At 41.8% G+C, this 26,495-nt stretch overlaps 1 protein-coding gene across 1 annotated transcript in view; it reads left to right on the top strand.

Moving 5' to 3' along the window:
* The window catches only part of ift74 (intraflagellar transport 74), a 243,963-nt gene that overhangs the window by 10,029 nt on the left and 207,439 nt on the right, over nucleotides 1-26,495 (top strand). Inside the window, exons 4-6 of the mRNA XM_072258230.1 lie at nucleotides 11,075-11,173; nucleotides 11,270-11,330; nucleotides 12,292-12,351. Coding sequence (XP_072114331.1) covers nucleotides 11,075-11,173; nucleotides 11,270-11,330; nucleotides 12,292-12,351 — 220 coding nt within the window. The remainder of the gene's footprint in view (nucleotides 1-11,074; nucleotides 11,174-11,269; nucleotides 11,331-12,291; nucleotides 12,352-26,495) is intronic.

The raw sequence follows: 26,495 nt of genomic DNA, 5'->3' as shown, positions 1-26,495 counted from the left end.
CTTAAATAATGGAACATTAGCCATCCTACAGACCTCTAGTACTTCCCCAGTGGCGAAGTACATTTTAAATATCTCTACCAGAGCCCTTCAATTTATGTACTAGCCACCCTAAAGGTTCAAGAGGATACCTTATTAGGTCCTGGGAATTTATCCACTCTAATTCATCTCAAGATAGCAAGCACCTTGTCTTACATAATCTAGACACAGTCCATGACCACACTATATTTATTTTCTGTCAGATATGTTTTCTGTCTTCTGAGTAAATACAGATACAAAGAATTCAGATAAGGTTTTCCTTCATCTCTTTAGGCCGCATACATTGATGACCATGTTGATCTTAAAGTGGATTATTTTTGTCCCTTGCTATCCTTTTGCTCTTAGTATTGCTGCAGAAGCCCTTGGGATTCTCTTTCTCCTCATCTCCCTGAGCAACTTCATATGCTCTTTAAGCCATCTTGATTTCTCTTGTGTTCCCTTACATTTCTTATACTCCAAGCACTTCATTTGATCCTAACAGCCTTTACCTGATATGCACGTCTCCTTTTTTTCTCTACTATGGCCTTAGTATCATCTCAGTAACCAAAATTCCCTAAACCTGTTTGCTTTGTCATTTATCCTAACAGGAACAAACGGTTTATGTTCTCAATATTTCAAACTTGAAGGCCTCCTACTTACCAAGTATCTCTTTGCCAGAAGCGAAACTATCCCAATCCACCAGGCAGGCAGATCCCTTCTGATGCCATCTGTACTGGCCTTCCACTAGTTTAGAATATTAATCTGAGGACCAGTTCTATGCTTCTTTATTATCTTGAAACTAAGGGAATCATAAACACAACAGTCACTTTTGCCTCTTTCCCAAAGATCTAGTATTGTGCTATATAGTTAAGACCTCCGTATTTTGATGAAGGAAATTTTCCTGAACACAATTGGCAACCTGTATCCCATCCAGCCCTTTTACATATTGGAGTCCCAGTCAATATGGAAAGTTAAAATCACCTGCCATCACAACTTTATATTTCTTGCAACTGTCTGCTGTTGTTCCAAATATTTGTTCCTCTAAATAAATCCTGCTGAGTTTTGGGAAGTCTATAATATTATAGTCCATTAATGTCGTCATCTCTCTTTCATTTCTCATATCTATCCAAACAAGACCTCCAGTATGAACTCTGAGCATTGACGTGATATTTCCCCTGATAAATAACGCTACTCCTCTTCCTTTAATACCTTCCCTCTATCATGTTTGAATAGAGTTTGTTTGACTAAAAGGCAAGCCTAACAGATCTAGGGAACCTTGGTTTTGAAGAGGTACTGAGGTCCTGGTTAAGAAGGAGGAGGTGCATACCAGGTAGAGGAAGGAATTCATGAGGCTCTTAAGGAGTATAAGGATTGCAAGAGAACACTTAGAGGAAAATCTGTAGGGCTGAAAAAGGCATGAGCATGCTGTGGCAGACAAGGTGAAGGAGAAGCCCAAGGATATATTAAGAGGATAGCAAGGGGCAAATTGGTTGATTTGAGTATTTGATGCTGGGAGCCAAAGGAGATGGGGGAGATTTTAAGTAGATTTTTTGCATCTGTATTTACTGGGGAAATGGACACAGAACTGAGGTAAAACAGCAGTGAGGTTTTGGATCATATTCAGTTTGCAGAAGAAGAGGTGCTTGCTGTTTTGAGGCAAATTAGGATGGATATGACCCAAGGGCCAGATAAGGTGTCCCCTAGAACCTTGTGGGATCCTTCAGAAGATGCAGGGACGCTGGCTGAGATATTAAAACGTCCTTAGCCATGGTGAAATACTTGAGGAATGGAGGATAGCTAATGTTGTTCTGTCTTCAAGAAAGACTGTAAGAATAAGTGGGAAATGACAGGCTGATGTGCCTGATGTCAGCAGTCGGAAAATTATTGGAAGGCATTCTAAGAGATAGGATGCACTAATATTTGGATAGACAAGGTTTGATTAGGGATAGTCAGCATGGCTTTGTGCGTGGTAGGTTCTGTCTAACAATCTTGCAATTTTTCATGGAGGTTACAAGGAAAGGCAGTGGCTCCCACCCTCCTGCAACTCTAGTTTAAACTTCCTGGAGCAGCACAAGCAAACCTTTCCACAAGGATATTCGTCCCCATCCAGTTCAGGTGCAAATCATCTTGTTTGTACAGGTCCTTCCATTCCTGAAGAGAGTCAAATAATCCAAAATCTGAAGCCCTCCCTGATGCACCTTCTCAGTGCAATTTAACATGGGCTATCTTTCTATTCTCAGACACAAGATGGTGCCACTAAACCATGGCAATGTTATGCAGTATATGTATAATACTCCTAAGTATATCTCTTTTCAATTTCTCTCACTTCAATCTGCAACATGTCCCTTTTAAGCAATGTATTTTTAAATTGACTTAATGAGCTGCAGATTTCACGCTGTTCTGAAGGACTCAGAGGGCTAAGCTTTCAAGCAAACAGGTACAGTGTCTTTAATCAGACAAATATTCATCGCCATGGCTGGAAGCAAGACAGGATGGTCGGGGGGGGGGGCGGGACTCTAAACCAGACTGAAATACAGGAATGGGACTTCCTATACCCATTATCTTGTTAGCAAATGTGCAGTTACTGGAGAACAAAATTGAGAACCTGAGGGTAAGATTGCTGAATGAGAGATTGTTGTGTTCTGTGTTTGATTGAGACATGGCTTAAAGCTAGCACATCAGATATAGTGATAAGACCTGAAAGCTTCTTGATTTCCAAGATGCACTGAACTGCTGATTCAGAAAGGAAAAAGGTGGATGTACGTTTCATTATAAACCCTCTGTGGTGCTTTGATGTGGTGATTTTGTCGAACTCATGTTCCCCCAGCTTTGATTATGATTAGATGCAGTCCATTCCATTTACCCAGGCAGTTCTTGTTCACAATCCTCAGCAGAGTTTGGCTATAATCAAACACTTGAGATACTGCATGATGTCGTCTGCAAACACAAAACAATCCATCGTGATACATTTCAAATCATAGTTGGGAACTTCGACCAGGCTTATTTAAGAAAATCCCTGTCCGGTTACCATCCGCAAATAACCTACAGCATCGGAGGTCCCAACACTGTGCTGACCACTATTATACTAAGATGAGGAATGCTACCATTCCATGCTTAGACCATACTTTTGAAAATTTGATCACTTGGCTGTCCTTCCCCTACCTGCATACAGGCAGAGGCTAAAGAGCAGAGCTCTGGCGATTAGGATAACAAAGGAGGCAGAGTAACAGCTATAGGATTACCTCAGTGGACTGGGCTGTGTTCAAGGACTCATCTGTGGATTTGAATAATTACAGGATGGTTGTCTTGGACTTAATAAAAATAATTGTAGATGAGTGTGTCTCCACAAATTCATTCAGAGTCTTCCCCAACCAGAAGCCCAGGATGAACTATGTGATCCACAATTTGCCGAGCGCCAATTCAGAGGCATTCAAGTGTGGTTACTGGGAAAGTTACAAGAGGTCCAAGTATAATCTCTGGAAAGCCATCTCATGGGTGAAGTGGCAACTCTGGATTAAACCGGAATCAACGAAGGATGCTCAACAGTTATGGTAGGGCTTGAATACTAACACCTTTTATAAAATAAAATCAAACAACATAGGCAACAACAGGGCTTCGCTTCCCAATGAGCTGAATACCTTCTATGCTTGTTTTGTCAAACATGAAGGAACCATTGTGTGCTCCTGCAGCCCCCGATGATCCTGTGATTTATGTCTAAGGCTGACATGTGTGCAGCCTTCAAGAGAATGAACCCATGGAAAGCATATGGCCCAGATAGGGTATCTAGCCAAGTACTAAAGACCTGTGCTGATCAACTGGCTGGAGTGCTCACTGAGATCTTTAACCTCACGCTTCAGCAGTCTGAGGTACCCACCTGCTTTAAGCAGACTTCACTTATCCAGGTGTTTAAGAAGAACATGGTAACTGGCCTCATTGAATATCATACAGTGGCACTTACATCCACAGTGATGAAGCGTTTTGAGATGTTGGTGTTGAAACATATCAATTTCATGTTGTATATTGTATACATTTTTCTGATGTTAAATGGAACTGTTGAGCTATTGAACTCGTGCCTGAGAAGTGTCTTGGATCCACTCCAATTTGCCTACCAGTGCAACATCTCTGCAGTAGATACCATCTCATTGGTTCTTCACTTAACCCTGGAATATCTGGACAGCAAAGACACATACATCAGGATGTTCATTATCGACTACAGTTCTGTATTCAATACCATCTTCCTTCAAAGCTAATCAATAAGCTTCAAGAGCTTGGCCTCAGTACCTCCCCGTGCAAATGGATCCTCAATTTGCTCACTTGCAGACAGACCCCAGTCAGTTCAGATTCAACAGCATCTCCTCCACAATCTCGATCAGCACAGATGCACCGCAAGGCTGTGTGCTTAGCCCCCTAGTCTACTATTTTACACTTAAGACTGCGTGACTAGGAATTGCTCCAATGCCATATTCAAGTTTGCTAATGATAGCATTGTCTTAGGCTGAATCAAATGTGGTGACGAATCAGCATATAGGAGGGAGATTGAAAATCAGGCTGAGTGCTACCACAATAACAACCTCTTACTCAATACCAGCAAGACCGCGGAACTGATTACTGACTTCAGGAGGAGGAATCCAGAGGTCCATGAGCCATTCGTCATCAAAGGATCAGAGGTGGAGAGGGTCAGCAACTTTCAAATTCCTCAGTGTTATTATTTTGAAGTACCTGCCTTGGGCCCAGCACGTAAGTGCAATTGCAAAGAGAGCATGGCAGTGCCTCTACTTTCTTTGGAGTTTACAAAAATTTGGCATGACATCTAAAATTTGACAAACTTCTATTGATGTGTATAGGAGAGTATATTGACTGGCTGCATTACAGCAATGCCCTTGGATGGAAAATCCTACAAAAAATGGTGGATACGACCCAGTCTAGCTTTGATAATCTTCCTTGCTGTGCACTATACTCCCAGTTTTGGTGTCATGCACAAGTTTGCTGATTCATTTTGCCACGTTATTATCCACATCATTGATTACAGATGTCAAACAACAATAGAACCAACACTGGTCCCTGCGGCACACCACGAGTCACAGTAGTAGTAGATAGTCACAGAGGCAACTATCTACTATCACTCTGGTTTATACTGCAAAGCCAGTGTCTATTTCATCTTGAATGCCAAACAACTGAACCATCTTGCCCAACCTCCCATGCAGGACCTTGTCAAAAGCCTTGCTAAAGTTTATATGGACAATATTCATTGTCATGCCTTCATCAACTTTCGTTGAAATTCCTCCAAAAAGTTTATAAGATTGGTTAAGCATGGCTTACCATGCACAAAGCCATATTGACAATCCCTAATCAGTCCCTGTCCATCCAAGTACTTATTTATGCAATCCCTTAGAATACCCTCCAATAAATTTCCCACTACTGATGCAAGACTCACCGGCCTATAGTTTCATGGCTTATTGTTAGAGCCTTCCTTAAACAATGGAACAATTAGCTGGCTTTTCACCTGTGGCTAAGGATGTTTTAAATATCTCTGCTAGGGCCCCTGAAATTTCTGCATTAACTTTCCCCAGTGTCCAAGTGAACAGCTTGTCAGGTCCTGGGGACTTGGCCACCCTAATAAGTATCAAGACAGCAAATACATTCTCCTCTGTAATCTGTAGAGGATCCATGACCCCGCTGCTGCTTTGCCTCACTTCTATAGCCTCTGTGTCTCCCCAGTAAATACAGCTGCAAAAAAAATCTAAAATCTCCCCACCTCTTTTGGCTCCCTGCATAGATTACCACTATAATCTTCCAGAGGACTGATTTTGTCCTTGGCAATTCTTTTGCTCTTAGTATAAGTGTAGAAGTCCTTGGGATTCTCCTTCGCCTTATCTGATAGAGCAATCTCATGCCTTCTTTAAGCCCATTCACAAACAAGAAGGGTCTTGGCCTGAAACTTCATCTGTATTCTTTTCAATAGATGCTGCCTGGACTGCTGAGTTCCGCCAGCATTTTGTGTGTGTTGCCTTCCTTAAGGCCTCTTGATTTCCTTCTCAGGTGTTACCTTGCATTTCTTATACTACTCAAGCACCTCATTTGTTCCTGCCTGCCTATGGCTGTTGTGCACCTCCTTCTTTTTCTTAACCAGGGCCCTAATATCTCTCGAAAATCAAAGTTCCCGAAACTTGTTATCCTTGCCTTTCGTTATGACAGGAACATACAAGGTTTGTACTCTCCAAATTTCACTTTTGAAGGCCTCCCACTTACCAAATGCACCTTTGCCAGAAATTAACCTGTCCCGATCCACACCTGCCAGATCCTTTCTGATACCATCAAGTTTAGAATTTCAACCTGTGGAACAGATCCATCCTTTTTTCATAATTACCTTGAAACTAATGACATTATGATCACTAGATGCAAAGTGTTCCCTTATATAACTTCTGTGAGCTGCTGCGTCTCATTGCTCCACATTGCACCACATTGCACAGAGGGCGGTGGGGGGGGGGTAGAAACCCCGTTTACCTTTTCCGGGAAACCAGCTTTAAGCAACACTAAAAACATTTCTTTGCGGGACTTGCCAGATCCCCCACTCCCCGTCTGCTTATCCAACTTCTGCCCTGGCTACGCTCACCCTCATGTACATACTCTAAATCTTGTAATAGTTGAATCACTGTACTTATAGGATGACCATCAGCTGGTGCTATTAAAGACAGCAATATCCCTTTTGTTTGAAAAGCCTCTGACATAACCACATATCCTATCATTCCAGAAGTTAATTCATTATCCTCTGCTGGGCTACCACTAACGCAGTATAATTCTATGATAGGAGCACGCTAGTGTAGAACTTTAATTCCCTCCTCTACTGTACTTCATTCCACTTGTGGGGTTTTAAATTCTATTCTGTACACACTGGGTGATTCAGAAATAGCCTCTGCCATCCGATTTCTAAATGCACGGTGAACCCAAGAACACTACCTCACTTTTTGATTTCTGTTATTTTGCACTACTTATTTTAACTTAACTATTTAATAGACATTTATATATTTAATGTAGCTCAGTTTTTTTTCTTTATATTTATTTATCATGTATTTCATTGTACTGCTGCCATAAAGTTGACAAATTTCAAGACATATGCTGGTTATGACCTGGCTGGTGGCGTAGTGGCATCAGTGCCGGACTTCGGGACGAAAGGTCCTGAGTTCGAATCCAGCCGGCTCCCCTGCACGCTTTCCATCCGTGCTGGGTTACGAGCTGGTGATCTCTTTGGAAACTCACTTGGCAGAAGGCAACGGCAAACCACTGCTGTAACTTGCCTCGTACGCGGTTCCCCACTACGTCAGAGCGGCGTGGAGGGAAATCGTCCGCTAACCGGAGAAACTCCGGATGCGACGTACCTTTCCTTTCCTATGCCGGTTACATTAAATCTGATTCAGTTTAACCGCTGCGTTTACTCAATGCCATAGTGATGCATTATGCTCGGGGGAAGCAAACAGCATTCTCAAGGTGTTATTGATCACATGGTGGGATGATAAGCTCCTTAAAGCACCCATCTCTCTGTTAGATAGACTCACTCCGGTACCTCTCTCATCCTGTATTCTCAATAACCATGCAGCCAGAGACACCCCAGAATTTTGTCTGTACCTAACCCCTAAACTCGCTTAATTCCTTAGGGTTGAATTCCCTGATCTCTGTTGTTTCGAAGATGCCCATTGTTGCATCCCCCACATATTCCTGATCCTCCTCCTCCACATCCTGAGAGGAAGAAACCACTGGCCAATGACCCCACAGCGGGTGTGGGAATGAGTGATCACTGGCCTGCTCTGTACTGTTTCGGACATGCAAGGGAGAGTGCGATCATCTCGAGGATTAAACCGAGGGTTCCACTTTACTCCCTCTCCCTCATTTTCATCATCCAGCCAGAAATCCTCATCCTCCAGCCCCGCAGTAGAATCATCGCCCCGCCTCATCATGGCTTGTACCTTAACAGGGTTGGGCTGCCAACCTGCTCAGCACACAGCCGCTAAGTGTTGTAGCTTCAGTAATTGACAAGCTATCTTTATTTTCTTATCCTCTAACCTCGCAATTTAGTGACTCTCTCAGAATAACACAGCGCTGACTGAGATTTTCCAATTCATTCTTAAGACTCACTATCATTTTATACTGATATATTACAATCACTTTAAACAGCCAGAAAGCATCCAGCCAGGTATCCTTTCTCCTGAGAAAACCTAATGATTTAAGTATGGAAACAATGTGGTGTCCCATTTCAACCCCAGTGGAATCTAACTGGTCTGGCCAATCTACCAGCATCCCATAGCCCATCAGTAGGTTAGCAAAACTTCTAAAGCCCTCACAATTATCTGTCCACCCTGGGACTCTGCATCTCTCATACAGAGTGTCCACTCCTTTAAATAACCTTTTAAAGAAATGCATTGCTGCTCAAAAAGCCAGATCCTGCTTGCTGCGTCAAAGTGTAGCGTTGAATCATGTTCACTGGTTAGGTGAGTGAGACACAAAACACTGACTGCGAATAAGTACATTAATCATTTATTTACAGACAATAAAAATTCAACCACATATTCATGTTGCCCAAATTACAGAAACTACATAGCCGAATATTCAATATACGTACATTCAACAAACATACTTAGTTAAAGGTGCGCACAGAACATACCTTCCCAATGGTTATGTGCACTGCTTGCCTTAAAGGAAGATAGAGCAAGCCCGTTCTACGTGCTATTTTATACCTGGGACATTTGAAAATGGACCTGAGGTACTAACCACGAGGAAAAGAACCTGTAGTTTCTAAACTAACCAATCGCGACAAAGCAATTTTCAATGGGCAGAATAAACCATGACCCCCACAGGACACTCAGATCTCTTTTAAATCCCCAGCAGGTCACGCAGCAACTGTGGAAAAAGTACAGTTGACGGGTCTTAGCCTGAAATGTTGACTGTACTCCTTTCCATAGATGCTTGGCCTGCTGAGTTCCTCCAGCATTTGCAGATTTTCTGTTGTTTATATATGTGCTCTCTAGTTTTGGACTCCCCAACCTTGGGGCTAAGACTATGACTGTTCACCTTATCTATACCCCTCATGATTTTATAAACTTTTATGAGGCCACTTCTCATTCTCCTGCACGCCAAGATGTATGATCCAAGCTATCCTTATAACTCAGGCCCGCAATCTCTCACTCACTCCCAGCAAGACCGACGAGCCGATTATTGACTTTAGAAAGAGAAATTTGGAGGTCCATGAGCTAGTTCTCCTTCGGGGAGAGGTGGAGAGGGTCAGCAACTTTAAATTCTTTGGTGGTATCATTTCAGGAGATCTGTCCTTGGCTCAGCATGTAAGTGCAATTAAAAAAAAGTGCGGCATTGCCTCTACTTTGTTAGATGTTTGCAAAGATTTGGCATGACATCTAAAACTTTTACAAACCTATAGATATGTACTGGAAAGTATATTGACTGGTTGTAATCACAGGCTATTATAGAAATACCGATGCTCTTGAACAGAAAATCCTATAAAAAGTAGTGGACAGGCCCAGTCTATCATGCGTGAAGCCCTCCCCATATTGAGCACATCCACATGTGCACTGTTGCAGTAAAGCAGCATCCATCATCATGGACCCCCACCACCTGGGCCATGCTCTCTTCTTGCTGCTGCCATCAGGAAAAAGGTATAGGAACCTCAGGACCTACTCAACCATCAGGCTCTTGAACCGGAGGGAATAACTTGATACAACGTCACTCGTCACGTAATTGAACAGTTTTCAAAACCCATGAACTCTCTTTCAAGGACTCTTCATCTCATGTTCTCAATATTTATTACTTATTTTTGTTATTATTTTTCTCTTTTTGTTGTCTTTTGCACATTAGTTGTTTGTCCATTCTGTTGGGTGTGGCCTTTCATTGATTATATTGTGTTCCTTAGATTTACTGTGTAAGCCTGCAAGAAAGCGAATTTCAGAATTGTATATTCAGAAATGTATATATGTGCTCTGACAATAGATTTACTTAGAGCTTTGAACTTGTCCAGGCTGGACCCTCGTAAATCTGTTCTGCACCCTTTCCAGTTTGACAGTGTCTTCCTTAGAGACAATCTTTTCTGAGTCTGTCTCTTTTTGCTCAGTATCAAATCTATGTACAGTTCCCACTTGCTCATCTAGTCATTCATTATATTTATGCAGAACAATACACCAAGCATTGTTTTACAGTAGCCTCATATGGTTGTGGCTCTGCTACATTTTCTGGGGATTTTTTCAATTATATGATGGTGTTTGCAACTGTTGAGATTCTTCAACGGTTCATGAAGTTTTATTTATTTATTTAGTGATAAAATGAGGAATTGGCCCTTCTGGCCTTTTGAGCCATGCTGCCCCAGCAACCCCTGACAAACCTGATTAACCCTAACTTAATTATTGGTCAATTTACAAAGACCAGTTAGCCTATGCAGTATATCTTTGTGCTGTGGAAGGAAACCAGAGGACCTGGGGAAAACCCACACATTCCACAGAGTCCTTACAGCCAAAGCTGGAATTGAACTCGGAACTCTGGAATGCCTCCACCTGTAATAGCGTCGAGCTAACCGTGAAACTGCCATGGCGCCATGATTCCTGAAGTTCTCTGTCATTGCATGTATGGATCTGTGAGGTTGCTCTGTTCTTTGATTGTCACAACAAATTTAAGCATGTTAGCAACTGCCGTCACCAATTCTTTCAGTTCAGCTTGAAATCTTGTTGCCTTCACAAAGCATTCTTGGAGCTTGGTCACTTTACAGAAACTGAATCTACAGTTCATACTTCCTTACATTCCAGCAGCTTCAGAATCATGGGTTATAACTGTTACAGTTGATTTAATGTAACCTTTTATAACAATATACCGTATGTTTTCTACCCAAATGCCATGCTTTACTTACTGCCCAGTTAGCTATAGATAAATATGATTTTCTATTTACTTATGGCACTGCAGATACGCATACCCAAATCTGCACCAGCCATTTATACATATAGATGTTTCTAAAGTAACATGGTGTGTAATTTTTCAGAATGGAATAACTTGTGATATTTTTGGACAGAGCCAAAATCAGTGAACTTACAACAGAAGTTAGCAAGTTACAAAAGGAAATCGATACATTTAACCAAGAAAATTCTGTCTATCTGTCATATGAAAAGAGGTGAGAATTTAATTTCTGCCTGTGTACGAATAGTAGATATTAAATAAGTAGGTGTGGACTTTGAGTTGTTTTTACATACTTTCATATTTTCAACAGAGCTGAAGCATTGGCTATAGAAATTAAAGATTTACAAGGCCAGTTGGCAGATTACAATATGGTGAGTGGATAAACTTGTTGAGAAATTCATAGTGATCTGTTATATTTAAACTGTTGAAGTTATTTTAAGTGTGTTGTATAAAGTGTAGCAAGCAGATGATTTTTCATGTTTCCATGACAATAATTATGTAATTTTAGCTTCTGCTCTTTAACAACATTCTTGCCTTTGAGCTAAAGGGTCTTGGGTTAAAGCTCTGAACCTGAAATGAACCTAGGCTGACATGATGCGATAGTAGCAAGCAAGTACTGCAAAGTTAAGGATATTGAGAGTTGTGGACACTCTCAGTAAATCCCTGAAACTTGGCCCCATGGACTCTCTACACTTCTTGCAAAAGCAGGTACCCAGGCCATTCTCCTTTCTCCCCCTCTCAGCCCACAGAAGATAAAAAAGCCTGAAAGCAAGTATCACCAGGCTCAAGAGTAGCTTCTGTCTCACTGTTATAATACTGCAGAGCAGTTCCCTAGTACAATAAGCCAATCTATTGCTCTCACAAACTACATCATTGTGACCTTGCACATTATCTGCACTGCAGTCTATTATTGTTTTATCTTGAATGACCTTGCACTGTTGTAATGAATTGATCAAAAGGGAAGGTATGCAAGGCATATTCTTTGCTGTTCTCTGGTGTAGGTGACAATAATAAACCAAATTATCAATTATTATGCTGAGAGGTTTGTTTGACTTGTCAAGTGACTGAAAAATCCCATTTGGAGGGAATCCTTCCAAAGTCTAATATTTATCATTTTACCAATATTAGTAAGCAACAGATGATCTGATTATTATTACAGCTCTTTATAGGAACTCTGTATGCACTAATTTGCTGCTTATCTTATAAATTTCTGTTTATGATTTTTATGGTGTTAAAGTGTTTTGAAATTGACTTCGGTGGTAAAGACACCATGAAAATGAAAGTTTATTCTTTCCTGACATCTTCTGTCTATGTTTTGTGCTTATGCTTTAGCTTGTGGATAAACTGAATACCAATACTGATATGGAAGAAGTTATGAATGACTATAACATGGTAAGTAATTTAATTTCTGGCATAAAAAGACCATCTTTTTAAAATAATACACACACACACACAAAATGCAGGAAGGACTCAGTAGATAAGGCAGCATTTATGGAAAGGAATAAAGAGTCGACGTTTCAGGTCAAGAATTCATCAGCACTGAACAGGAAGGGGGAAGAAACCAGAATAAGAAGGTTGCGGGGGGTAGGGGGAGAGGTGAAACAATACAAGTTAGTTAGCTGGGAGGTGATAGGTGGAAAAAGGCTGAAGAAGAAGGAATCTGATTGAAGAGGATAGTGATCCATGGGAGAAGGGGAAGGAGGAGTGTCACCAGAAGCAGGCTACAGGCAGGTAAGGAGAAGAGAAGGGGTAGGAGGGAAGACAGGGTGGGAGATGGAAAAAGGGAGAAGGGGGAGAAAGAGAAATTACCAGAAGTTAGAGAAATTGATTCATGCTACCAGGTTGGAGACTACCCAGATGGAATATGAAGTGTTGCTCCTCCAACTTGAGAGTGTCATCATCGTGGCAGTAGAGGAGGCATGTATTGACATGTCAGAATAGGATGGGCGGTGGAATTAAAATGGTTGGCCACCAGGAAATCATGCTTGTTGCAGACAAACTGAAGGTGGTCCCCCAATGTATGTTAGGTCTCACCAATGTAGAGGAGGCCATACTGGGAGTACTTGATATGGTAGATTACCCCAACAGACTTGCAGATGAAGTTAAAAACACAAACACGAGGAATTCTGCAGGTGCTGGAAATTCAAGCAACACACATCAAAGTTGCTGGTGAACGCAGCAGGCCAGGCAGCATCTATAGGAAGAGGTACAGTCGACATTTCAGGCCGAGACCCTTCGTCAGGACTAACTGAAGGAAGAGCTAGTAAGCTGGAAGAATTGGATCAGCCCATGATTGAATGGCAGAGCAGACTGAATGGGCCGAATGGCCTATTTCTGCTCCTATATCTTATGGTCTTATGATCTTATTTATTTAGACATACAGCACGGAACAGTCTCTTCTGGCCCAATGAGCCACAAGCCCAACAACCCACCTGTTTAACACTAGCCTAATCGTATGACAATTGACGATGACCAATTAACCTACTAATCGTTGTATCTTTGGACTGTGGAAGGAAACTGGAGTGCCCAGAGGAAATTCACGTGCTTACAGGAAGAACATACGAAGTTTCTTACAGAAGATGCCAATGTTGAACTGTGCACTCCAAAGCCCCAAACTGTAGTAGCATCCTGCTAGTCGCTACGCTACCGTGATGCCTGAGTTATTCTTCATGAGAGATAACGCCACCTCATTCCTAATCTTATAATGCATTAACATATGTACGTGCTCTACAGAGATCTCAGTATCATCTATATTCTTGGTGAATACTGAACACAATATATTCATTTAGGATAACTTTGAGTGGTCCTACTCTGTCCCTAGTTATCCTCATATTCTTGATGTGTGTATAGAATTCCCTGGGATTCTCTTTATTCTTATTTTCCAAGGATTTTTCATGGTCCTATTGACATTTCAGTTCCATTAGCATATGATATAGAATAATATAGCACTGGACATGCCATTTGGCCTATGATGTTGTGCTAGTCTTAGTGCCTATTTATACACTAAATGTCCTCTTCCCTTGTATCATCCCTATCCTTCCATTCCCTTCATGTTAATGGTTCTATCAAAAAGCCTCCTAAATTCCACCAAACTGCTGTCATTATTACCTGTGGGGCCCATTCCAGGCATTGACCATTCTGAGTATAAATACTTGCCCATCACATCACTTTAAAATTTCCCCACTTAACCTTAAAAGCATTTGTGATTTCAATCCTAGGGAAAAATCCTCATTGTCTACTATATCTATGCCACTCATAATTTTAGAACCTTCCACCAGATCTCCCCTCAGGCTCTGAGGAGAACAACCCAAGTTCGTCTAACCTTTATTGTTTAGACTCTCTAATCTGGGCAGCATCCTGGCAAATCTCTTCTACACCTTTACCCAATCTCCAAATCCTTCCTGTAACTGAGTAACCAGAATTGCATGTAGTATTCCAAGTGCTGTCTGACTGAAGTTTTACGTAGCAGCAGCATGAATTCCTTATTCTTCTATTCAACAGTCCTATAAATGAAGGCAGGCATCCTATACAGGTGTCCCTTGCTTTTCGAACGTTTGCTTTACGAAACCTCGCTGTTACGAAAGACCTACATTAGTTCCCTGTTTTCGCTAACATAAGGTGTTTTCACTGTTACGAAAAAGGCAACACACGAAAAAAGCAGCGCGCGATAAAAGGCAGTGCGCCGGGCGCCCCGAGCAGTCAAGTTCCTCCCCCGGATTCGGAACTGCATTCTAGCCGGCATTGCTTAAACACGTGCCTGTGAGCAGCCGTTAGCAAGATGAGTTCTAAGGTATCGGAAAAGCCTAAAAGAGCTCGGAAAGGTGTTACACTTAGCGTAAAACTAGACATAGTTAAGTGTTTCGATCATGGTGAACGAAGTAAGGACAAAGTGAGTTTAGCTTGTGGAAGTTGGTGAAGATGATGTTGAAGAGGTTTTGGCATCCCATGACCAAGAACTGATAGATGAAGAGCTGAAGCAATTGGAAGAGGAAAGGATAACAATTGAAACCGAATACAGTAGTGAACGGACCAAAAGTGACGTCGTCCAGGAACTGAACGTGAAGCAACTACATGAGATGATAGAAAAATGCGCGGGGCTAGCAGTCAAGCATACTGTCGTTTTTCAAGCCTTCCACATCAGCCACAGCAGACGATGAACCTCGACCTTCGACATCGAGGCAGGCAGACATAGAAGAAGATGACCTGGCTGCCCTGATGGAAACAGACGACGATGAGATGACATCCCAGTGTCCCACCACCCCAACCCCCAGGCACGGACAGATACCGATTCGCGGAGAATGCTGCGGTAGCTGGGGCGCACCAAACACATCTTTGAGAAAAAAACCAAAATAAACATGCTAGTTAATTAGGTGCCACCTGGCATGTAATTAATTAGCTTGTTTATTTCGGCTTTTTTCTTAAAGATGTGCTGGGTGCGTTCTGGCCACCGCTGTACCACTGCATTCTTTGTGGATCGGTATCTGTTCACTGCCAGTGAGTTGGGGACCACTGCACCACCCCAACCTCCGACGACTCAGCCTAACACACCATCATCAGTGTGCTTGGTGCTGACTTCCTAATTCCGGTAAGTGATACTACACTGTACATACATTATTTCTACTTTATATAGGCTGTATATTTTTATGTGTTATTTGGTATGATTTGGCAACTTCATTGCTTACAGGTTACTGGAGAGAGTGTTTCTGCTGAGAGCGCTTCTGCGAGATTTTTGCTACTGAGAACAGTGCGGCGATGATTGTAGAAAAGTATTTCTACTTTATACAGGCTGTGTATTTATCAGATCATTCCTGCTTTTACTATATGTTACTGTTATTTTAGGTTTTATGTGTTATTTGGTATGAGTTGGTAGGTTATTTTTTGGGTCTGCGAATGCGCACAAATTTTTCCCATATAAATAAATGGTAATTGCTTCTTCACTTTACGACATTCCGGCTTACGAACCATTTCATAGGAATGCTCTACCTTTGGATGCGGGGGGGGGGGGGGGAACCTATATATCTTTTTTACCACCCTATCCTTGTCCGTATTTACTTTCAGTGAACTAAGGACGTGGACTCAAGCTCCCTCTATACTTCAATGCTATTAAGGAGTAAACCATTAACTGTGTAATTTCTCCTTCTATTTGAGGCTCTCAAATTCTCACAGTTTACACTTGCCCAGATTAAACTCCATTTGCCACTTTCCTGCCCAGATCTATAACTGTTCTATATAGAACATGGAACAGTACAGACCCTTTGTGCCATGATGCTGTGCCGCCCTTTTAACCTACTTAAAGATACATATGCAGGTTTCTCCCGCAATCCAAAGGTAGAGCGTTCCTATGAAATGGTTCGTAAGCCAGAATGTCATAAAACGAAGAAGAAATTACCATTTATTTATATGGTTAAAATTTGTGAGTGTTCGCAGACCCAAAAATAACCTACCAAATCATGCCAAATAACACATAAAACCTAAAATAACAGTAACATATAGTAAAAGCAGGAATGATATGATAAATACACAGCCTATATAAAGTAGAAATACTCTTCTACAATCATTGCCTGCACTGTTCTCCGTAGCGAAAATCTCACGCAAGCGCTGTCGGCAGAAACACGGTGCAAGTGCTCTCGGCAGAAATACTCTCTCCAGTAACCTTTCAGCTATGAAGCTGCCAAATCATACCAAATAACACATAAAAATGCACAGCCTATATAAAGTAGAAATAATGTATGTACAGTGTAGTATCACTTACGGGAATCAGGAAGACAGCGCCGAGCACACTGATGATGGTGTGTTAGGCTGAGTCGTCGGAAGTTGGGGTGGTGCAGTGGCTCCCACCCTCTGAGCAGTGAACTGATACCGATCCACGAAGCATGCAGGGGTACAGCAGTACCTAATTAATTAGCTTGTTTATTTCACGGCACCTAATTAATTAGCTTGTTTATTTCGCGGCACCTAATTAATTAGCTTGTTTATTTCGCGGCACCTAATTAATTAGCTTGTTAATTTCGGCTTTTTTTCTTAAAGATGTGCTGGGTGCATCCCGGCTACCGCTGCATTCTTCGCGGATCGGTATCTGTCTGCGGCCCGGGGGTTGGGGTGGTGGGGCACTGCGGTGTCATCTCGTTGTCTGTTTCCATCAGGGCAGGCAGGTCACCTTCTTCTATGTCTGCCTGCCTCGCTGTCGAAGGTCGAGGGTCGTCGTCTGCTGTGGCTGATGTGGAAGGCTTGCTTAGCCTTGCCCGTTTTTCTATCATACAGTTCTTTGCAAGGACTCAAACCATCTTGCAAATATGCCCTAAACCGACGTACCCTTTCAAAATTAAAGTCGTACTTTATCATTGCAGCGAAAATCTCATGTAGTTGCTTCACGTTCAGTTCCTGGACGACTTCACTTTCGGTCCGTTTGCTACTGCATTCGGTTTCGATTGTTATCCTTTCCTCTTCCAATTGCATCAGCTCTTCATCTATCAGTTCTTGGTCATGGGATGCCAAAACCTCTTCAACATCATCTTCGTCAACTTCCACAAGCCAAACTCACTTTGTCCTTACTTTGTTCACCACGATCGAAATGCTTAATTATGTCTAGTTTTACGCTAAGTGTAACACCTTTCCGAGCTCTTTTAGGCTTTTCCGATACCTTAGTATTCATCTTGCTAACGGCTGCTCATAGGCACGTGTTTAAGCAATGCCGGCGAGAATGCAGTTCCGGGGGAGGAGCTTGGCTGCCTTTTTTCGTAACAGTGAAAACACCTTCTGTTAGCGAAAACAGGTAACTAATGTAGGTCTTTTGTAACAGTGAGGTTTCATAAAGCGAACGTTCGAAAAGCGGGGGACACCTGTAATCCTTTCCTCCTACAGTGCCTTGAAAAAGTATTCAGCCCCCACAAATGTTTTCACATGTTACTGTCTCATTTTCTAAATTTAAAATATATCGAAGTAGGGTTTTTGTGCATCATATCAAATCGAAAGAAAAATTCCAAAACCTGTGAACAATTTACTAAAAAGTTTAAAAATTATGAGACTGAAAATGTATTCGTCCCCTTTGCATTTACTCTGCTAACTTTCCTCAGCTGCAATACTGTATACAGTATTACCATACCAAATCACCCAATTTGTTAATGTAGAAAATTGGAGGATCATCTTTTTTCCGTGAATTCGTAAGAATAAGTACCTCCTCTCTCTATAAACTCCAACAGTATAGTAGATTTTCAACAGACCAGACCAAAATGCAGACAAAGGAACATTCAAGTCAGGGAGATGGTAATAGAGAAGCACAAATTTGAAGAAGGATACAAGAACATCTCAAAGCTCAGTGCAGTCCATCATGAAAAAGTGAAAAAAATATTAAACCACAGCTTAATATTAATCCCTACTGTAAAGTATGATGAGATAGCATCATGCTCTGGGGATGATTTTCAACAGCAGGGACTGGAAATATTGTCATGAATGATGGGGAAATGAATGTTGCTAAATACAGAGAAATCCTGGATAAAAACCAGCTAGCCTTTGCCAGAAAGCTTAAACTGGGGAGGAAATTTGTCTTTCAGCAGGACAGCAACCAAAGCACACAGCCAGAGCAACCATGGAGTGGTTTCAGATGAAGAAAATTGATGTCTTTGAGTGATCCAGTCAGAGTCCTAACCTTAACCCGGCAAACATCTCTGGCAAGACATCAAGACTGTTATCCACCACTGCTCCCCAACTAACTTGGCACAGCTTTAGCAATTTTGCAAGGAGGGTTGGGCAAATCTTGCTGCCATCATGTTGTGCAAAGCTAATAGAGACTTATCCAAAAAGACTACTAGCTGTAATAGCTGCAAGAAGTGGTTCAACTAAGTATTGAGCAAAGGGGGGATGGATACTTTTGAACTACTGACATTTCAGTTCCTGATTTTTTTATTTTTCATACTTTTCCAATTTTTGGGCTCAGTACTATTGGGGGAGGGGAAGAAGCATGTGATTTAAAAATAAAAATTCTCAGTTAATTTGATCAAACTCCCTGGTTGTAACATTCATTTATGTGAACAAACGGTTGGAGGCTAAATGCTTTTACAAGGCACTGTACATAGTCCTTTATTTTTCTGTCATCCCTAATGTACAGTTTGTGCTTCTACTACCACCCCTGATAGTACACATAGTAATTTGTATAAAATACTAATCTCTGACTTCCCCAGTACACTTTCCTCCAATCACCTTAAAATTAGCCATTTTCTCCCTAGGAGTAACTCTCTAGATATCCATTGATCTATGTACACATCTGTCAAGTCATCTCTCATTGTCCTTCACTCCAGAGAGAAAAGCCGTAGCTAACTCAATGTATCCTAATAAGACATGTTATTTAGTTCAGGCAGCGTTCTGGTGAGTCTCCTCTGTGCCTTCTTTAACACTTCCTCACCCTTCCCATAAAGAGGCGACAAGAACTGAACACAATATTCTAACTGTTGCCTAAATCAGGCTCTTGAATTCAAATCCCTGACTAATGAAGACCAACATTCCATACACCTTCTAACAACCCAATCAACTTGTGTGGCAACTTCAAGGAAGCTATAGATGTGGACCCAAGATCCCTTTGTACATCCACACTGCTATGAATCCTGCTATTATCCCTGTAATCTGCTTTTAAATTCGATCTTCCAAAGTGAATTACTTCTCACTTTTCCATATCAAACTCCATCTGCCAGCATAGCACTGCATCCTATCAATATCTCATTGTAACCTATGACGTCCTTAGAGTCATAGAAAACGACACACAGAAACAGGCCTTTCGGTCCAACCAGTCCATTTAGCCATTTAATTGTCTAGTCCCATTGTCCTGCCCCCAGACCATGGCCCTCCATACCTCCCCATTCATGTACCTATCCAAATTTCTTTTAAATGTTGAAATTGAATTCACATTCAGCATTTATGCTGGCAGCTCGTTCCACACTCACTATCCTCTGAGTGAAGACATTTCCTGTCATGTTCCCCTTAGACATTTCACCTTTTACCCTTAACCCAGTGGATTTACTTGATCCCTACTGCTTATGCCTGACATTGTCATATTGTACAGGAAAAAGACCCTTCAGTCCATACGTGTCTGTGCTAACCCAGTAGTTGGTCCCTATCTACCTAAATTCTTGTCATCCATATAGCTGCATACATAGTTTTTTTAAATGTGGCTCAGAAATGAAGGAGGGAGAGGAGGAGTTCAGTAATGATAGTAGTTTCATAGAGGAGCAGATAGGAGATTCTGTGAATACGAAAAAGAAAGTATTTTGCCTCCAAGGTGCCAGGGTCAGGAATGTCTCGGATCAGGTCCACAGCATTCTAAAATGGAAGGGCGAGTAGCGAGAAGTCATGGTACTTATTGGCAGTAAAGACATAGGTAAGAAAAGAGAGGAGGTCCTGTAGAGAGAGTAGAGGCAGTTAGGTAGAAAGCTGACAATCAGGACCTCCAGGGTGGTAATCTCTGGATTGCTGCCTGTGCCACGTGCCATTGTGGCTAAGAAAAGAATAACTTGACAGATGAATTTGTGGCTGAGATTTGGTGCAAGAGAGCAGGGTTCAAATTTCTGGATCATTGGGATCTCTACTGGGGAGGGTATGACCTGTGCAATAGGGATGGGTTACATCTGAACCCAAGTGGGACCAGTATCCTTTTGGGCAGGTTTGCTTCAGCTGCTGAGGAGAGTTTAAACTAATTTGGTAGGGGGATGGGAACTGGAGTGATAGGACTGAAAATGGGGAAATTGATGTACAGGTAGATGCCGTGTGTATTGAGACTGTGAGGATGGATGGGCAGTTAATAGGGCAAAATTGCAGTTAATGGGATGAATTGAAGTGTTACTTGAGGGCAACATCGAAAAGGGTGATGAATACAGGACTGAAGATGTTATATTTGAATGCACGGTTAGAGATTGGGGGTGTTAAGACATTGTGGGGATTACTGAGTTGTGGTTGAAAGAAAATCATAGTTGGGAGCTTAACATCCAAGAATATACATTGTATTGAAAGGACAGGCAGGTAGGTCGAGGGATGAGGTGGCTCTGTAGGTAAAAAATGAAATCAAATCCTTACAAAGAGGTGACATAGGATTAGAAGATGTAGCATCCTTATGGGTATAACTAATAAACTGCGAAGGTATAAAGGGTCTGATGGAAGTTATTATATAGGCTTCCAAATAGTAGTAAGGATGTGGGGTACAAGTAACAAAAGGAGATAGAAAAGGCATGTAAAAAGGACAATGCTATGACAGTGGTGGAGAATTACAGTATACAAGCAGATTGGGAAAATCATGTTTGTGCTGGATCCCAAGAGAGGTAATTTGTAGCATGCCTACAAAAACGATTTTGAGAATAGCTTGTAGTTGAGTCCACTAAGGGAAGGGCAATTCTGGATTAGATATTGAGTTGTAAATCAGATTTGATTACGAAGTTTAAGGTAACCCTTAAGAGGCAGTGATCACAGTATGATATAATTCATCCTGCATTTTAAGAGGGAGAAGATAAAGTCAGATGTATCAGTATTATAGTGGAGTGAAAAGAATTACAGAAGCATAAGAGAGGAGCAAGCCAAAGTTGATTAGAAGGGGACACTAGCAGGGATGACGGCAGAGCAGCAATGTTTCTGGGAGCAATTTGCAAGGCACACGATAAGTAAGGGGAGGATGAGGCAACGGTGGCTGACAGGGAAGTCAAAGGTAGCATAAAAGGAACTGAGTGTGCATGTAATATAGCAAAACATAGTGGGAAGTTTGAGGACTGGGAAGTTTTTAAAAAAACAACAGAAGGCAACTAAAAAAGCCATAAGGTGAGATAAGATTAAATATGAAGCTAAGCTAGCCAATAATATAAAAGATTTTTCCAAGAGTTTTTTTTTTCAAATATATAAAGAGTAAAAGAGATGAGAGTGGATATCTGACTGCTGGAAAATGATGCTGGAGAGGAAGTAATGGAGGATAAAGAAATGGTGGATGAACTTAATAAGTGTTTTGTGTCAGTTTTCACTGTGGAAGACACTAGCAGTATACAACAGCAGCAAATTTGAGAGTGTCAGAGGGCAGGTTGCTATTGCTAAGGAGAAAGTGGTTCAGGAAATTGACAGGTCTGAAGGTAGATAAGTCACCTGTACCCAGGGGTGCAGTGGTAGCCAGAGCGCACACAGCACATCTTTAAGAAAAAAGCCGAAATAAACAAGCTAATTAATTAGGTGCCGCCCAGCATGTAAATGTCGGCCCAGATCAGAGGCAATTGCCGATTTCACTTGCTCTATGTGATGTTCACTTCTCTTTCCAGGGTGCTGGAGCCTTTAGCTGTTCCATTGTTTGGTCAATTTAAACGCCAGCCCAGACAGGTTGAAAAGACAGGGCTGTCAGGATCGAGGTGACATGTTGAATCTACACAAACTTCTAATAAAATATAGGCGCTGCCGTGCTTTCTTTGTAATGACAGTTATGTGCTGGTCCCAGGACAGATCCTCTGACACTTTTCAGAGAGAGAAACGTCGATCCTTCATGCTGAAGAATTTAAAGTTATTGACCCTCTCCACCTCAGTTCCTCTAATGAAGACTGGCTTCTGGGTGGCACCTAATTAATTAGCTTGTTTATTTGGGCTTTTTTCTTAAGGATGTGCTGGGTGCGCCGTGAGAATAAATGGAGCCTTTTCTGATTGGCTGCGGGTGTTCCACAGGGGTCGATGTTGGGACCACTTCTTTTCACTTTATGTATCAATGATTTGGATGATGGAATTGATGCCTTTGTGGCCAAATTTGTGTTCAATACGAAGATAGGTGGTGTGGCAGGTAGTGTTGAGGGAGCTGGTAGTCTGCAGATGGACTTCGACAGATTGGGAGAATGAGCAAAGAAATGGGAGAGAGATATTCAGTAGTGTAGGGAAGTACATAGTCATGCTTTTTGGTAGAAGAAATAAAAACATATTATTTTCTAACGAGGAGAAAATTCAAAAATCAGAGGTGCAAAGGGACTTGGGAGTCCTTTTGCAGGGTTCCCTAAAGGCTCTAAGATCAGACAATACAGCCTTAGGATAGAGGGATGTCCATTTAGAACAGAGTTGAGGAGGAATTCCTTTAGCCAAAAGGGTGAATCTGCGAAATTTGTTGCCACAGACAGCTGTGGAGGCCAAGGCATTCCAGTGAATACAGGTGCAGAGCCATCAAATGCTCTTCATATGACAAACAGTTCAATCCAGGAATCACTTTCGTGAACCTCCTTGGAATCTTTTCCAATGTCAGCCCATCCTTTCTTAGATAAGGGGCCCAAAGCTGCTCAGAATACTCTAGGTGAGGCCTCCCAGTGCTTTATAAAGCCTCAACATTACATCCTTGCTTTTATATTCTGGACCTCTTGAAATAAATGTAAACATTACATTTGCCTCCCTCACCACCAACTCAATCTGCAAATTAACCTTTAGTCTATCCTGCACAAGGACTCCCAACTCTCATTGCACCTCAGATTTTGAATTTTCTCTCCATTTAGAAAGTAGCCTGTCCTTTTATGTCTTCTACCAAAGTGCATGACCATACACTTCGTGAAACTGTATTCCTAATAAAGGCATCCGTTAGTCTTGCAAGACCATGGATCTGCGCCTGGAAAGTCTTCACTCTCCAGGGCGCCAGCCTGGGCAAGGTTGTATGGAAGACCAGCAGTTGCCCATGCTGCAAGTCTCCCCTCTCCATGACACCGATGTTGTCCAAGGGAAGGGCATTAGGACCCATACAGCTTGGCACCAGTGTCGTCGCAGAGCAATGTGCGATTAAGTGCCTTGCTGAAGGACACAACACCTTGCCTCGGCTGGGGCTCAAACTCACGACCTTCAGTTCACTAGTCCAATACCTTAACCACTTGGACACATGACACTATATTCCATCTGCCACTTAATTGCCCATTCTCGTCATCTGTCTAGATCCTTCTGAAGCCTCTCTATTTCATCAAAACTATCTGCCCCTTCAACTTGATTGAGTTTTTTGATGAGGTGACCACGAAACTCAATGAAGGCAAAGTTTACATATGGTTAATATGGAATTCATTAAGGCCATAAGGTTCCATATGGTAGGGTGCTCTGTAAGGTTAGATCGCATGTAATCCAGGTGGAACTGGATACTTTGATACACAGTTTGCTTGATGGTAGAAAGTTGCAGGTGATGGTGGAAGGTTGTTTCTTGGACTGGAGGCCCGTGACTACTGGTGTTCCTCAGTGGTCAAGGCTGGGCTCATTGTTGTGTGTTATCTATATCAACAGTTTGGATAAGAATGTTCAAGGCATGGTTAGTAAGCTTAAAGATGACAGCAAAATAGGTGGAGTATTAAACAATTTAAAAAATCATCAAGAATTACAGGGGATATTGACTAGCTGAATAATTGGGCCGAGGAACGGCAAATGGAGTTTAATTTGGATAAGTGCAAGATGTTGTATTTTGGAAATCAAATCCAGATAGGACCTTCACAGTGAACGGCAGTGTGAGGGGTGTTGTAGAACTGAGGGACCTTGGAATACAAGTATATGGTCCAATAAAAGTGGAATTATAGGTAGACAGGATTCTGAAAGAAGGCTTTTGCCATACTAACCTTCATAATATAGGACATTACGTATAGAAGTTGTGAGGTCATAGTGTGGTTGTACAGGACTCTGGTGAGTTCGCACTTGGACTATCATATTCAGTTTGGAAAAGATGCACAAGGGTGCTGCCAGGACCTTGGTTATAGAGAGAGGTTGAAAAAGCTAGGACTTTACTCTTTAAAGTGTTGAAGACCGAAAAGTGTCTCCACTGAGTTGTGTAACATCATGAGGAACATAGATAGGGTGAATGTACTCTGTTTTTTCCCCAGGGTTGGGGAATAAGGGACTAGAGGGCATAGATTTAAGGTGAGAAGAGAAAGATTTAATATAAACTTAAAGAGGGTGGTATCTATGTGGAATGAGCTATCAGAGAAAGTGTTTAAGGCAGATACAATAACAACATCTTAAGTGACAGTTGGAGAGATACATCGGTTGGAATAGTTTAAAGATTATGGGCCAAATGCCGGCAAATGGGACTAGCTTGGATGGGACATCTTAGTTAGCGTGGCAAGTTGGGGCATGTGGTATAGTTCCCCAACTCTATGACCTCAGGCCACTTGCCATCCCCTAGAGAATATTCTGCAACTGTTTTGAGATATCCTTGACTATGGCACCAAGAAAGCAAAGGTCTTTCCATGGCAATAGTTCATGGCAACAGAATCTTTAGTCTGCCCCCTGGATTCTCAAGTCTCCTATCACTATAGATCTTTTTATTTTCACCCAGCCTTGCTATGCATCAGAGCCAGTCATTGTGCCACAGACCTGGCTACTGCTATCCTATGAAAGACCGTCGACCTCATCCAACTATATTCAAAATTATGAGGTGGAGGCTTCAGATGAATCCTGCACTCTCTACCTTTCATGTGGTCACATGTTGTTTGCACATTAAGTATGACGACTATTGACTGAAACTACCTTCAACAATAATGATTGGTTAGGCACAAAAAGAATCTGTATTAACTGGCAATTACCTTTATTCAGCTAATGGTTAACAATATGCGTGCAATTCATGCAAGACTAAATATCTGTGCGTACACCCACTGGGTTTCTCTGGCAATCACTGAACAGTACCAAGAAATAGAGAAGGTAATCCCGAAATGAATAGGAGTTTACACTGGCTAGGCTTCCCTCTTGATCGCAACGTAAGCTCTTCTACTCCTGATATTCTCCATTCTCATCCTTGTTCTTGTCAGGTCGAACTGTTTTGATTTTGTTGGTTCAGGCTTACCTGGCTAGCCTGTGTCGGCTTCTCATTGGATCTTCTCCAAGGCTATAATAAGCATTATTTTATTGCTCTTCCACCAGACTTGTGCCTCATGCTAGTTTCCTTGTTCAGCCTGAGTGGAACTAGTTCAAACCAGTTTAGCCCTGGTCAGCCATAAGCCTGCTATTTCTGCCTAATCAAATAAACAGTTCCAGTTTATCTGGAAATGTCCCCTGCTTTACCAATTGTTGGTAGCGACCTCATTGTAGCCACTTCCACTTGCTTGGATCATGAAACAGGTCACAAAATGGTGCTCACAAGAACAGACTCGCAACATGGCAGCCTCCATTCCTTTGACCACATGGCAAGAACAGAGACATTTTGCTTGTCTGCTTCCGTGGTTCTTGACTCATTGCAGTTAGCTGTTTTCTAGATTTTACTTCCCCTTATGGCTAACACCATCATACGAAAGCTCCTGTGTAAGTTCAGCTTCTGCTTCAGCCAGGATCTGTAGTTCGATGGATGCGCATTGCACAGATACAGTCACCTTGCACACTGGAACTCAAGCATTCTGTAAAAGGAACATATGTCTTTGCAAAAATTTTCTCGAAATTTTCTCTCAAACCTGAATTCTTGTCCCTATACTTTTATTAATGCTTTGAAATATTCTCAAAATCCAAATTTCAAATAAACTTTCACCATCCCATCAAGTAACAAGCAAGTTAATGTATCAGTGAAACAAATATTCTCAGTACTAAAGATATTTTGAATGTTA

Source organism: Mobula birostris, chromosome 5 (assembly GCF_030028105.1).
Source record: "Mobula birostris isolate sMobBir1 chromosome 5, sMobBir1.hap1, whole genome shotgun sequence".
In the NCBI taxonomy this organism is placed as follows: Eukaryota; Metazoa; Chordata; class Chondrichthyes; order Myliobatiformes; family Myliobatidae; genus Mobula; species Mobula birostris.
This window is presented reverse-complemented; position numbering and strand designations above follow the sequence as displayed.